The sequence below is a fragment of the Vigna unguiculata genome, chromosome 5 (genome assembly GCF_037176805.1).
Source record: "Vigna unguiculata cultivar grain cowpea cultivar isolate G323 ecotype 2 chromosome 5, ASM3717680v1, whole genome shotgun sequence".
Taxonomy (NCBI): domain Eukaryota; kingdom Viridiplantae; phylum Streptophyta; class Magnoliopsida; order Fabales; family Fabaceae; genus Vigna; species Vigna unguiculata.
The window spans coordinates 7978194-7992907 of NC_140796.1; the positions used below are offsets into that span (position 1 = coordinate 7978194).

The 14714-nt window shown below is 27.8% G+C and overlaps 1 protein-coding gene across 1 annotated transcript; it reads right to left on the reverse strand.

Moving 5' to 3' along the window:
* Positions 1-8236: 8236 nt before the first annotated feature.
* NSI (nuclear shuttle interacting) lies at positions 8237-11635 on the reverse strand. The gene is made up of 8 exons (XM_028070999.2): positions 11470-11635; positions 11279-11373; positions 11129-11189; positions 10681-10864; positions 10252-10351; positions 10014-10114; positions 9217-9310; positions 8237-8567 (listed from the first exon to the last, which is right to left on the reverse strand). Exons 1-8 carry the CDS (start codon positions 11502-11504, stop codon positions 8488-8490), a joined length of 750 nt encoding a protein of 249 aa, XP_027926800.1. The 5' UTR covers positions 11505-11635; the 3' UTR covers positions 8237-8487.
* Between the last annotated feature and the right edge of the window lie 3079 nt (positions 11636-14714).

A 14714-nucleotide genomic window follows, 5' to 3' on the forward strand; every position in this document is an offset into this window, starting at 1 on the left:
CATCTTTTTTTTATACCAAAATATTACGCCCGCCAACTCCTCCACCTTCTTTTCAAAAATATCACAGTAATTGTTTATATCAACAATTACTCTTCTTACTATAACATGTTGCATATGTAATATCTTTCACTTCTTTTTTAGCAGGATTTGTTCCAAATAAATTCAGTCAATAAAGGGTTAACACTGGAACAATAATACATGGTCAAAGTAAGAGATTTTATATGTTAACTAATTAAAACTTATAAATTAAATGCTTTATATAAAGTATTTATTACTAAGATTAATGATAGTACATAACAATTTATAGTTGAATGTCATTATAAAAAAACACTTATATATTCAACATATATATTTTTTTCTATCAATAATCATAGGATTGTTTTATTGAATATAAAGTCAATATTATAAAATTTAATAACTAAATATATATATATATATATATATATATATATATATATATATATATATATCATTGGAATAAATAGAATATTTAACGGTATTATGGTAGCATATATTTATATAATACATATTCTACTTTTTCCATTCTATTGACTTTTATATCTATTATGTATAATGTATTTATTGAATTCAAACTAATTATTCATGATTTAAACTATATTTATATCACGAGTGTTATTATAGAATTTAAGGATACAAAATAAATATTCAAATAAAAATTGTATTTATTAAATATTTTGTTTATATATTTATCTATTGACGTATCAATACACAATTATAACAAAATAAATATTAGAAGAAATAATCATTCAATTAAATATACAATAATTAACATCAATTCACACATTAAGCTTATTAATGATTATACATCTCATTAAAAAGATGTAAAGTATTAATTATTTTTCAAAAATGACAATTAAGTTTAGACTTTAAGTCTACTATTTATTATGGTTTGTTACACTATATAGCTAACAACTTCTTATGACATTAGTAATTTCTTACATAAATAGATAAGTACCATTGATTTTAACCATTAATTTAATATTAAAAACCTTCATCATCTGTAATATGATATATTTGTTTATCTAATTCAAATTTACTTAAAATTCAAATATCTCTTTAAATTCCTTGGTTTAATACTTACACACACATTAACAATTCCCCAGTACCTTTCTCATTAATATCTACACTGTATGTTCATCACACTAATATCTTTCTAATTATTACTTACAACATCATCATTTGTTGAATAATAAATTAATTCACCACATTATGTGATTTCATAGTATCATTCTCGATAAACATACATCATATCAAACAAAACAATCAATATTCAATTAGAAATAACTAAATATGGATAAATAATTGCTAAGTTACTAAATAATACACAAATAGAAAAATGTCACCCTAATTATCATATTGTTATTTAAATGAAAACTTATGTAACTTTAGCTCAACATAAGGATTGAGTTGGACCAAAATAGACTAATGGATTAAAACTCGATCCGTCCGTCATTTTAATATATATATATATATATATATATATATATATATATATATATATATATATATATATATATATATATATATATATAAATAAAAGTTATATTTGAATTATATATATTTTGGTATTAAAATATACCTACCCAAAACTATTACATTCAATATTAGTTGCGATTTACTTTTTTTTTATGAAGCGGCTTCCTTAATTAAAAGGACAAATTTAATTCTCAATCAATTTTTTTGGTATTTAACATTTCTGGCATTATTTTAAGATTTAATTATCCTTTCACATTGCTATTCAAGAATTTGGAGTTATATTGACCTTTCTCTAAAGCCAAATGTTTGAAATAAGGACAATATTAATTAAGTGTAATTAAATCCAATTTAAAACAAGGCAAACATAAAAATATTTAAAAAGTACGAAATATTTTCTTTTACATGAAAGTGGAAACCTTTTTCTCTTAAAGTAACATTTTCTACCCCACTCGTTTCTGTGTGTACATTTCTACCACCGACTAATTAATCACTCACTATACACCCTCTAATAATACAAAATTGTTCCTATAATTGAAATTGAAAATAAATTATCATTAAAGTCCACCTTTTCTATCAAATCATGTGAACTTTAATCAGAGATTAAGAATGGTGTGTAAGATGCGAAACACCTCACCAAGTTGCAATATATTCGTTGTCAAAAAATAGTATCGATTTTTTTTTTATTTTACTTTTTTATTTTTTTAAAGTTTAAATAACGCTAATTTTCTGTACAATTATACTTTCATTTTCAACTTAATTTTAATTAATTTACATATATGTATTTATGACACAAAAATGTAAAATGAAAAGATCCTTTAATTATTTTATTAAATCTTTCAGATTTTTTTATAAAAACGAGGGTTACTTTTTTACTATTTAAGACGCGGAGACAGGTCCTGATCAAACACCAAACCCCACAAGTTCAACGTGATGTAAATATTAATCTAATTTTTCAAATTATCTTTGAAACTTTTATGGGTGTAACACACTTTCTCAAATGTTCCAACTTTGGATAGAAATTTTGACCATAGTTTTTTTCTTTACGTAAAAGATTACAGGTCAAGAAGAACAAAGTGTGACCAATCATATGGAAGAATGAATAGAAGAAGTTTATATTGAACACATTAAAGCTAATCAAGTTCCATTCATATGATAACATCGTCATTAGTATAATTAGTGTGAAAATCGAAAAAAAAAAACAAATGGGAGAAAGAGAGTACTTTTCACTTTAGAATCTTGGTTGGTTCAAATGTGGAAACTTTATAGATAGATGAAAATTTTATTAATTTTAAATAGATTACAAACAATTACACAAAAAATCACTTATCATTTTTTTTTTATTTTATGTGGGCTTGCAAGTCGGCTCGCGCGGGCCTGCGGGCTCACTACCTGATCCGCCCCGCATTTTTTTCGTGGGCCTGCAGGCCGGTCCGACAGGCCAAGCCCTAATTGCCAACCCTAATATTGACGTCCATCATGGGACCAACAACTCCCCTTGTTCTCGATCGGGGGGGCTTGTTCCGGTACATCTAATAATTTCTACATCGCTAGGAGTTGAGGTCAAACACAGATTAAATACTCTTACCTCCTTCTATCATCTAAAACATCTTTTAAGGACAAAATTATGATGGAGTTTCACGTTACTCTAAAGCGGACAATATCTCAGAAACACGATGATTGTTTTTAACGATGACTGCTGAACGGGATTGGGTCGGATCGAAACATTGGTGCGCACCGTAAAAATAAGTTAAAAGTTAAAGAATAACTCTCATACAATAAATACTTATTTACATAAATATGATTTAACATAGTGAAAAATATTGCAATGTTTCTCTATCCTATTTATACAAAGATTTTAAGACTCAAGACATAGTGAATGTTAGCGCGTAATTTTCTTATTAAGTATAAAATTGTAAGTATGATTTTTTTTTTCTGCATTTATCTTTGTTTTTTATTTATAGTTACTAAGAGAATATGACTATTACGGAGTAATCTTCATGATGATATTTTATAAGTAATTTTGATGTTGTTTTCCTTTAATTTTGATGTGCAAAAGATGTGCCACTTTGCTTGTATCTACTTATAAAAGTTTTTTTTCTTTCTTGTTTTCATTTTTTTTTTTTAGTTTCATTTTTTTATTTTAAATAATTAAATTTATTCTTAAAGTTGAATTTATGTATTTAATTAAATAAATAATTTAAAAAATAAATCACTATTCAAATTCAAATAGTTGACAAATGGTCACATAAAAAATATGAATCCAATGCTGATATTTTTTGGAACAAAAGTATGGCATGTGTTGAAAATCCAGATATACTTAGACGAGGTTTATTATTACTTGCACTAGTCAACTTTCTTTTATTTTATTTCAATATTATTATTATTGCTATTGTAAAACCTTTAGTCAACCTATGTTAATGTTTGTATTATAAAAATTCTACATGAAGGGCGTGATTCGATATTTTGGTTTAAAATTCATTTAAACTAAACATAAAAGAGTTATATATGATTTTGTTCGATTCAGTTTAAATATACAAAAAATATTTAACAAAATCAAACAAACTTTTTTTACTATTTGGTTTCAAAAACTTTTGTGGCTTATTTATATAATTTTAATTACTATATATATATATATATATATTGTTTTATTATAATAAATAATTTTATTATATATTTACTGTAATTAATAACTTTTTTTATTGGCAAATAAACTATAATAAATAAATTGGTTTTGATATATTTCATCGTTAAATTGATTTTGATGTAATTAGTTGCTAAATTAATTTTTATATAACTCGTCATTTAATTAGTTTTTTATATATTATTTTTTACTAAATTAATTTTTAGAACAATTAAGTTAATATTTAAATTATAATTTGTATCTAATATTAGTTATCATTATTTAGTTATTTATTATTATTAAATTTTAAATTAGTTTCTAATAATTTTATCATTTTAAAATCAATAAATTAATTTTTAAAATCAAGAAAATATGTTATTAGTAACCAATTTTAGTAACAAAAAATAATTAGTTGTAGTGACCAATTTAAATACCAATATATTAACTAAAAAATAGTGATAACTAAAATAATTTCTAAATTGGTTAGTACAGAGAATTGGTATCCAGATTAGATATTAATATTAGCTTAAAAAAAAGGTGGTCTACGAAGTTTATTTTTAAAGGAGACTTTTTAACATTTCTTTAACATTTGAGTATCACTTAACAAATTTTGAGTAATTTTAAAAACATATAAGACATAAATAAATTATTTTTAGATACCTAAATGAGTTTTAATTGAAATTATTCTTATACGTTTAACAACAAGTTGTTCTTTATTTTCAAACATGACTTTGCTCTCTCTTGTTTTTTTTTCTTGTACGTTTTGATTTGAGGCATGGTGGAATTTTTAGGCAAGAATATTCCTCCACAATTTCCCTTGAATCTAGACCTCTAGATAAGTTTGCATTTTTACCGCCCATAGATCATAATTTTCACTATCAAAGAGTGGAATAACGACTTCTTATGAGATATTTCCTTCCATCGTACAAGTAGCAAGAACAATTACTATGATACCACTGTTGAAAATTTTAGGACTTCTAGAAATATGAGAGGTATGAAATATAGTAGAGATATAAAAGATATATTGTATAGAAGAACTTATTTATTATATATATATATATATATATATATATATATATATATATATAAAAGAAAATATCAAATACAATAACTAATTTTAAAATTTTAAAGATATTTCTAAAACTGGAATATTTCTTAAATGTTAATTTAAATAAAAAAATATTAACTAAATATATTCTGTTATTTCTCTTTATCATAATGTATGATAAAATTATACATATTAAATTTTCTTATCACATGCATATTCTCTAAGTTGATATAATATATTAAATAATAATAATAATAAATAAATAAATAAATAATTTCGGTTGAATTAATTAGATTTTAAAGTATTAAATGGTAAATCAAATTCAACCACTAAATTTTGAAAACGTATATCCAAATCAATCAAAATATTTTTTTTTTCGTTTAATTCGTTGTTGAACTTTTCTATCCAATTTTTTATTATGCTTTTAATTTTATTTTATTCTAAATAATCATATATAGCGTCATACTTATGAATACACTAATAGAATTATGTGATTTTTTGTAAGCAAATAAATCAGCTAAATCTTACAAAAGGTATTGAAATATATATAGTCTAAAACAATAAAATTCTCAATCACACAAATTTAATTAAATTGTCAGAAAATAGTGACACTTACAAATATGAATACATATAGTCATTGACAAAATTAACAATGGACAGGGATGTTTATTCACTTAATTATTCAAACATAGCAAACATGGGAAACTAATTTATAGTGAAAGTTTACGTGATAATTTGTTTTATTTTATATTTCTTTTCAGTGTATTGAAGGTCCACGAGTTTCACATCAGAATCCTATTTAATCTTTATAATCAGATTAGGACCTACAATGAAGAGAGTTGACAAAATAATAATAATAATAATAATAATAATAATAATAATAATAATAATAATAATAATAATAATAAATTCTTTTATTTCAAATTGAAAGTATATGTATATCTTATAGAAGATGTCTACTACTTTTTATAATATGCATATCATAAATTATGAACACTATTATCAACTTCATTTCCTTTAATAGTTAAAAGCCAAATATGGTATATTTGTTATATTAGTGGAGTGTTTTATTGCCGACAATGATAAAGGGTGTCATAATTAACAAGAACAAATAACAAATATAACTGAATTTTGCATGTGATCGTTATAAGTGTACGATAACTAATTTGTACTTTTTTCCCACTTGCAAAGTATAATATTATTAGTGGGAGAAAGCATCTTCTTGTGTTCAAACTCATAATAGTTTCCGTGTCACATTACCACATTCTTAAAAGCACAATTGTCTTAATTATAATAAGTATAGTTGTCACATAAAATAATATGATTATAAAATATTATTGTTGTTGATATATGGTTAGGAAAACCATGAAATTAATGATGTTATGAAATGATTAAAATGTTTAACTATAATTATCACAAGGAAATAAAATAATCACATTTAGATAGATGATTGACCTAATTAGTTAGACGTACTGAAAATTGAAATTTTGTGATGTTGAAATGTGGGTACTCTTTAGGTAATTTATGGTTCAAAAGCTTTCATGTTTACATGAAAAGATAATGAAGAAAGATACGGATAGATTATTTATAGAATATTTGTATTCTAGAGTACTATATTGGTAAATATCACCAATTTCAACTGTAGTTTATAAATTACAAGTTATACATCAAAACTTTAGGAACATTATTTTACTTTCATTTTGTTCTGATTTTGATTCAAGTGCATCTGACAATCCTGTTAGAAATAATTATTGTGTTTTTAAGATATTGTTCGTTTTGAAGTGTTGAACTCCACTATAATTTTATCTTTAAAAAATATTTTAAAAAATAGAAGAAGATAAAAATATTTAAATTTCACTTTACCTCAACAAAATACGTAAAAGATAGGTCCTTTTATGTTGCCACCACATATTCTTTCTCTCCTTCCGCCGCCGCCCCTCTCATCATGTCTTTTTCCGGTGGTTCCTAAGTTTTATATTTTTTATGCTTTCTCTATTATTTAGAAAAGGTCAACATATCACATTACACTATGAAAGCTTTTCTCATTCTCAACAATGACTTTTAAGTTGTAGATTTTCGAAGTGAATTTTGAATTCCACAATTTATAATTTTTCTTTTATGTAAAAATTACTTGTGGATGCGCAATCCAAAAAGGAAATTCCGAATTACATACACCTCTCAAAGATTTTTTTACAAAAATAAAATTATTTATGAACCGCATTTTGATGTAAAAAAATTAAATAAAAACCCAAAAGATAAAAATAATTTTCAAATTGTGCAACTCAAAATATTTTTTTTCATACAAAAAATAACTTTCAAATTATAAATCTGAAAGTCGTTATTTGATGAACCCAAAGGACAAAAATGAGAATTTTCATATTTATGGAAGAGCAGAAAGAAATTATGAGGGTGAAAAAAGAAATTCCTACCCATCTATCATATCCAACTAATTTTGCCACCTTAGTAAGAGGTGAGCTTTAAAGGTCACACCATTAAAGAAAGATGTGAGTTACAAAAATGACAATATTCATATCTATTTTGTCATACATAACAAAATCATAATACACAACAGAAACTTGTTATAAAATTGAAAAAAAAAATGAAGAAAAATTAGTTTAAATTGTTTTACCAGAAAGGAGAAAAACATTGAAAGAAATAGTCAGAGGAGGTTAGATGTTCGTTTTTAACTATTTTAATAAACAGAGAAGACTTTGGAGAAAATCTTCATAATATTTCTAAAGCTTCGGTGTAACTCCACTGTTTCGTAATCCATTTAACTAACCTCTCTTAATGAGACAAGACAATCATGTTATCTGATTATTTCAAACCTTAATACGTGATAAATCTGTTACCTTTTATAAAAACTACTTTAAGATATGTCATAGTACTTATGATTTTTAGCTAATTAACAGATAATTAAAAAACTAGTTAACTGAGAGAAAAATGCCATTAACAGTACCCGTGTTTATAAACTCAACATCCAAACACCATAAGAAAACTATCTTTATATGATACAATTCATCCAGAATGAACAAATATTAAAAAAAGAAAACAAAATCACAATTACTAAGTAGTGAAGGTTTTCAGCTTTTGCAAATATAAAGCAGGATATTATAATCAAAAGTAGTGAAACTTAAAAAAAAAAGAAAAAGAATAACTTGTTAACACTATCGCAATAATCAATCACAGGGTTGCCATCCAATCTTTGTACCTTAATCTTACAAGTAATAGGTAAATTTGACACTGCTTCTCTGTTATATATACTTTGTTGTTGCAAATTGCAACGTTGACATCAGAAAAAGCAAGCTTTGTGGAATTTCAATTAGTGATTGGGGTACCAAAACATGCCTTTTATGCCCTCTGGGTCAGCTTCAAAGCCTAAATTGCGATAAAATTCCACAACTGCATTCAATGGACAAAAAAGCAAATATTGAGACTCCAAGCTGCCAAACAATACCAAACTACATCCCCAATTAGAAGGAAATTAGGTACTGAGTATAAGAATAGCATTGGTCAAGACTGGAGGCAATGACACAGTAAAAGAAGAATATTGTCAAGTTAAATGGGTAAGTATGTTCCTAAATGAAGGCTCCATAGTGTAGCCCTTAAAATTTATGACATTGCTTTGTAGGCAGCTTCTTCTTGCACCTCCCTAAACTTCTTACTGCACTTCCATAAATTTCTGTATTCCGGATTGTGCAATCTAGAGTGTAAGTTTTACATTTCAGAAAGTACAATCTAGAATATAAAAATTGCATTCCGAATTGTAAAATCCAGAATATATCTGTATTCTGAATTATACAATGTGGATTACATTTTTTATTTTGTATTTCGGAATACAAAAATATATGGGAGTATAGGTTGATATTATGGAGGTGCAGGAAGAAATGGCTTGCTTTGTATTCACTTGAAAGAAACCATGGAAAGCATGACACAAGTTCACAAAATAACAAAGCACTTTTGATAGACAGAACAGCTTTGAGACTTTGCACAATCCTGTGATTAACACGAGTGATGATACTATGCATAAAGGATAACAATATTGTTGTACCTTTACTATCTGCAAACAGAGTTATATTGCCAATGTCCCTTTGCAGAAGAGCTCTAATCAGTTTCTCTATAAGAGCTTTACCAAGACCTTGGCCCTATACAATAAAAACAGCATCAATAAGCAGTATAACTAGTTTGGACTTATAACATGAGTACTTGTGTTGTTTATAGCTTTAAAATAGCTTCTGATAAGTTCATAAGCTGATTTCAGCTGATTTCAACAAGCTCTCTAGGATAGCTTATGAAAACAGTTTACATAAAATAGATTAACCAGAATTGTCCTTTGATTATGAAAACAACTTACATAATATGCAGATGTTCAAAAGACCTTAACTAAGTTGTTTATTCAAATGGAACCTATAGCCATGGTTTAAGCTTAAATTGGATCAGACAAAATTCGTTTTGGCAGAAATGCAGAATGCTCGAATGCAGTACCATGTGATTTTACAATTCTTCCAATAAAATTAGAGATTCAAGCATTAACTATCTTCATTCTATGGCTGAATATTTTGGAAATTTAGCAGGAGATAAAGTAGAGAGTGGTTTTTACTGGAGTAGTTTGAAATAGAATGGAGGGGGAAAGTACAGAATACCACTAACTTTTTTGGGAATTTTGCATCGTTAAATAAAAATGGACACAGAGTGATGCCAATTCAATATTTACCATGATTTATGCATTAGACTAAAGTATATTATACATGAATTTGAGATTTTGCATATTCCACTTTTGGTAGCAAACTTTTCAAGCAACTACACCAGAGTTTTCATTCAAAATCCAAGTTCAGTGACAGAAAATACCTGGTAACTAGGATCAACTAGAACATCCCAAATTGTGGCATTGAAGGCATGGTCAGACGTAGCACGGGCCATGCCAATTAATCTCTTCTGTTCATCCCCCTCTGTTAAATAACTTCGCCAAGTACACTAAGATGTTCATCAAATAGGTTTAGATAGGTATAAGAATAAAGAAAAAGCTTAACCATTCAACTAATTGATTTAGACAGAAGACAAAAACAAGATGCCATAGTAATTTTACCTGACCCAGGCGACTTTCTTATAGAATGAAGTGAGGCCACTATATAGCTATTTTTCAAAGCCGCAGCTAATTTTGACAGTGGTCTACGTGGCCACCCTACCTGTCAAAGTCATAACCATTCATTTTGCCAGAGGGTGAGCATGATTAAATAACAAAGTCTAAGCACTCAACTTTATTGATAAAAGTTATACACTGAATTAGTAAATTATGATGTTAAAAAAAATACTCAGTAGATGTGTATTAAGGAACATATACTAAAGGAAACTACTGTGCTGATTAGCAAGAAAGTCCTAGTGTTGACAAACTTAGTAACTTCAAAACTAACATGATTTCAGTGTATTGAAGACTGTAGAGAAGTGACTTCAAAACTGCCTTACAATAGTAATTAGAAAAATCAACACACAACTTAAAGACACATTAGAATCACACCTTGTCACAGAGGGCTTCAAGATCATATACATCAATATCTCCACCTGAAGAGAATATTATTTGTTCAATTGTTCCATCAGGTTCTGTCTTTTCCACAAGGACAAACTCTTGAGGCATAGGTTCTTCATCTTCTTCATCTATAGAGGGTGGATCAATGACTTGCATTGAGTTATCTTTCATCAACCTTGACGAGGAAACAAGTCATTAGGTGAAGGGTATTTTCAAGATAAGAGATACACTAACCATCATATAACTCCCAAAAGCAACAGGGTACACATGTTTGATAATACTTTTATACTTAGATAATCAATAGCTTGCTTTCAAAATTAAGGCACAAAGTGCCAATTTCCTTGAATGTGTATAAGATTTTGCACAATACAAGTATAGGGGCTGGTGCCCTTTTGGTTTTCCTTTTATTACCAAAATGAAGAATGAAAATTGAAGGTACCCAGATTTAATTGATTCCCAAAATCCAGCCTTGAGCTGAAAAGACTTGAACTTTCTGGTTGCTGCAGCCAAAAGGGAAACCTTTACAGTGAATAAATTATGATAAGAAATTGAGAAAAGGGAAGAACAAAGACAGTGAGAGTGTGTCCACCTGTAGTAGCAATGGAGTAATTAAAATTGGAAGGAAATAACAATTGTGTTTGAGTAGACAGAGGATAATTGGCATGAAATGGAACAATTGAGAACCTGAAACAAAAGATATACAGAAATATATAATCATAACGACAAAAGTGAATAAAAAAAACAGGTGTACGAGGTGGGAGATAAAGAAAGAGAACCGACGAAGAAGAAATAGCATTGAGATTGAGGGTTAGCATTGTGAGCTGCTGCGTTCCTTGTCGTGTCAGTCTTGTCCACCCAATTCAACACAACACAACACAACACAACACAACACTCAGATGATGCATGTATGTAGATGATGATATGATGGTGATGATGGTGTGTGTATCTTCCTTGCCAACCACATTTTCGTGCACTTCTTCTTCCCCTCTCAAATTTGGGCCTTAACATTGGGTTTCAATTACTACCATTGGGTTGTAACTACTATTTACACTCTCCAATTAATAAACACACATACTCCCTTTTTGTAAATTAGCCTAGCCAGACTACGTTTTTGTATAACAGTAGAATAAACAGTTTCTTCATTCTTCCTCAATATATTTCTTCCTGCACTCCCATATAAAAAAAAAAGAAAAACCTTTCACTTTTTCTTTTTTTATTATACAATTCGAAAGTAATAAATGATTTCCAAAATCTAAAAGTCAATAATGAATTTTGAATTGTATTGTACATCGACAAAAAATGGTTAGAAAAAAAATTCAATTTCTAAATTTCAATTAGAAAGTCATTTGACTTCTGAATTGTACAGCTCAAAAAATATTTTTAAGAAAAATATAGTTTTCAAATCCAAATTCTACGGTCCAAAATGTTATTTTTTTTTTCTGGATCCCACAATCTAGAAAGATTTTAATATACGGAGGTGTAGGAAGACAAGGCCTAAGTGATTAGTATCTATTGAAACTTAATTGACCTTCATTGTAAAAGTTCAATTCTTAATCGTTTCTTTTGCCCTTTATCATATAATTTTTTTTACCCTTCATAGTATAATTCTCTTTTTAATGACCGAGAGTTATTTTTATATATTTTCTATAAAACTGTTTTAACAAATTTATTTTTTATTCATTAATAGTTTTTTTTTCTCTATTTATTTCATTTTTTTTCTTAATAAATATAAATTTATTTCATATCTTAACTTTTTTCCTTATTTATTAAATTTTTTTAATATTATATATATTCAGAAAAATCATATACACATATGCTTGTGTTTACACTAGTCTATACAAAAGAGGATACACATTTTTGTATTTTTTTTTTCAATTTTATCCTTTTAATTAATATTTTTTAAATTTAAATCTATATAAAGAGGATACACATTTATGTGTCTTGTTTTTGTTTTTCAATTTTATCCTTTTAATTAATATTTTTAAAATTTAAATAATTATTCATAATAATTTCTTTTTTTAGTTTTATCATTTTATTAACTATTTTTTAATTCAAATAACTATCCATTATAAAATAATTATTTGTTTTTTATCATTCAGTAACTAGTTTTTCAAATTTAAATAATTACTAATAATAAAAAATTATTTACACAATATTTTTTATTTCAATAATTAAATTTATTTTATTTATAGTTATATCTATAAATATATACAATTTTTATTTTTTCAATTTTACTCTTTTAATTATTATTTTTAAAATTTAAATAATTTAAAAATATTTAAAAAATGATACACGTGCACGAAGTGCTATCATACATGCATTTATCCTAGTGTAAAAAATGAAAATATGTAAGATAAAATAACACGATTTACACAAATTTCTTACATAACATTGGAGTAAAATTTTTAAATGATAAGTTGTACATCTGGACCTATAAAATATATGTTAAGAAAATATAAGCAAAATTGTTTATGCTCTTTCCTTGACAAACTACTTGAGTGACAAACATGTGAACATAAATTTTATAAACATTAGCGCTTTAAATTTGAAAAAAAGTCACCAGCACAATTAACTTTCTTCAATCTTAAACATCTAATGTTTGTTGACCCAAATTATATATATATATATATATAAAGTAACTCTTAGATAAAAATCCTCTTTCACTAAAAATCTAAGACACAAGCCACAATTACACATATTAGTTACTAGAAATATCAATTTGGCATGGACAAGCTCTGACCCACTTTTCATGGGCCCAAAATGAGGGAGTAAAAAAATAGTCTCCGTCCCGAAGTGGGTTAGAATTAGAGTTAACATGGGTTCGACAGGCGAGACAAGTCCGGTTGATGGGCGAGCCGTGCCAACTCAGGCCGATGGGCGAGATGGGTCGAGTTGATGTTGACGGTCGAGACATGTCAGATTGAGTCGGGTCTGGTCGACAGTCGATACGAGCCAATTTGTGCCGATGTTAGAGACGAGTTGTGCCTGATATGGGCTTGGCTCGCTTGACGACAAAGACTTCTCTTCTTCGTCGGCTCGAGTTGACCCATCTCGCCTTTCGGCCAAGCCCGACCTGTCTCTACTATCTCTCAAGGTCGGCTTGACCTGACCAGGAATGTCAAAAAAATCTGTACCCACAGGTATATGCGGATAAAACCCTCAACAAGTAGGAAATAGATATTGAAAATAGATATCCTCGGGTAATGGGTATTGGTATACCTTCATGTTAACGGGGTGGGTACGGGTATCATAGTATCTGTACCTGTGGATACCCGTACCTGCTATACTCTAATTTAAATTTTAAAAAATTATTAAAACATTAACACATTTATTTTGAATGGGTTATTTTTTATCAATTGGTTTTAAAAAATCTTCATTTATTTGTAAATGCAGGTACCTATGGATATTCGTGAATATCAAAAAAATATGTTGGTATCCGCATAACAAATGCATAACGGATACCTACAAGGATATGGGTACAGGTACGAAACATATATTTATCCAGCGAGTAGGATATAAAGGAGCTACTACCCGTACCCTACCTGCCTTGTTGACATCCCTAGACCCGACCCGTCTTGGTTGTTAGCCTGGCTCGACTCGACCCGACCCGTCTATATCGTTAGCCTGACTCGGTCATTGACCAAATCCGGCCTATCTCGATCATTGGTCCGACCTTGTTTGTCTCGACTGTCGAACCAGCCCAACCCCTTCTTAACTATTGGATCGGTTCAACTTGTCTTTGGTCTGGCACGTCTTCACTATGGAGATGGGTGAGCCAAGCTTGATTGTCTAGATAGAAAAACTTAAGTCAAAAGTTTAATAAAATAATATATTTTTCTTGTTTAAGAAGAAAATATGTTTAATCCTACTCCACTTTGATTTTGTTGGGTTTTTGATCTTGTGGGTTTTTTTAATAGAGTTTTTTTTGTCCCGTGTACATTTTTGGCCTCGGTCCACGTGGATCTTGGTCAAATATTCTGGGTTGCACCAAATTAACACGTCTACCCGTTACACATACATACGCA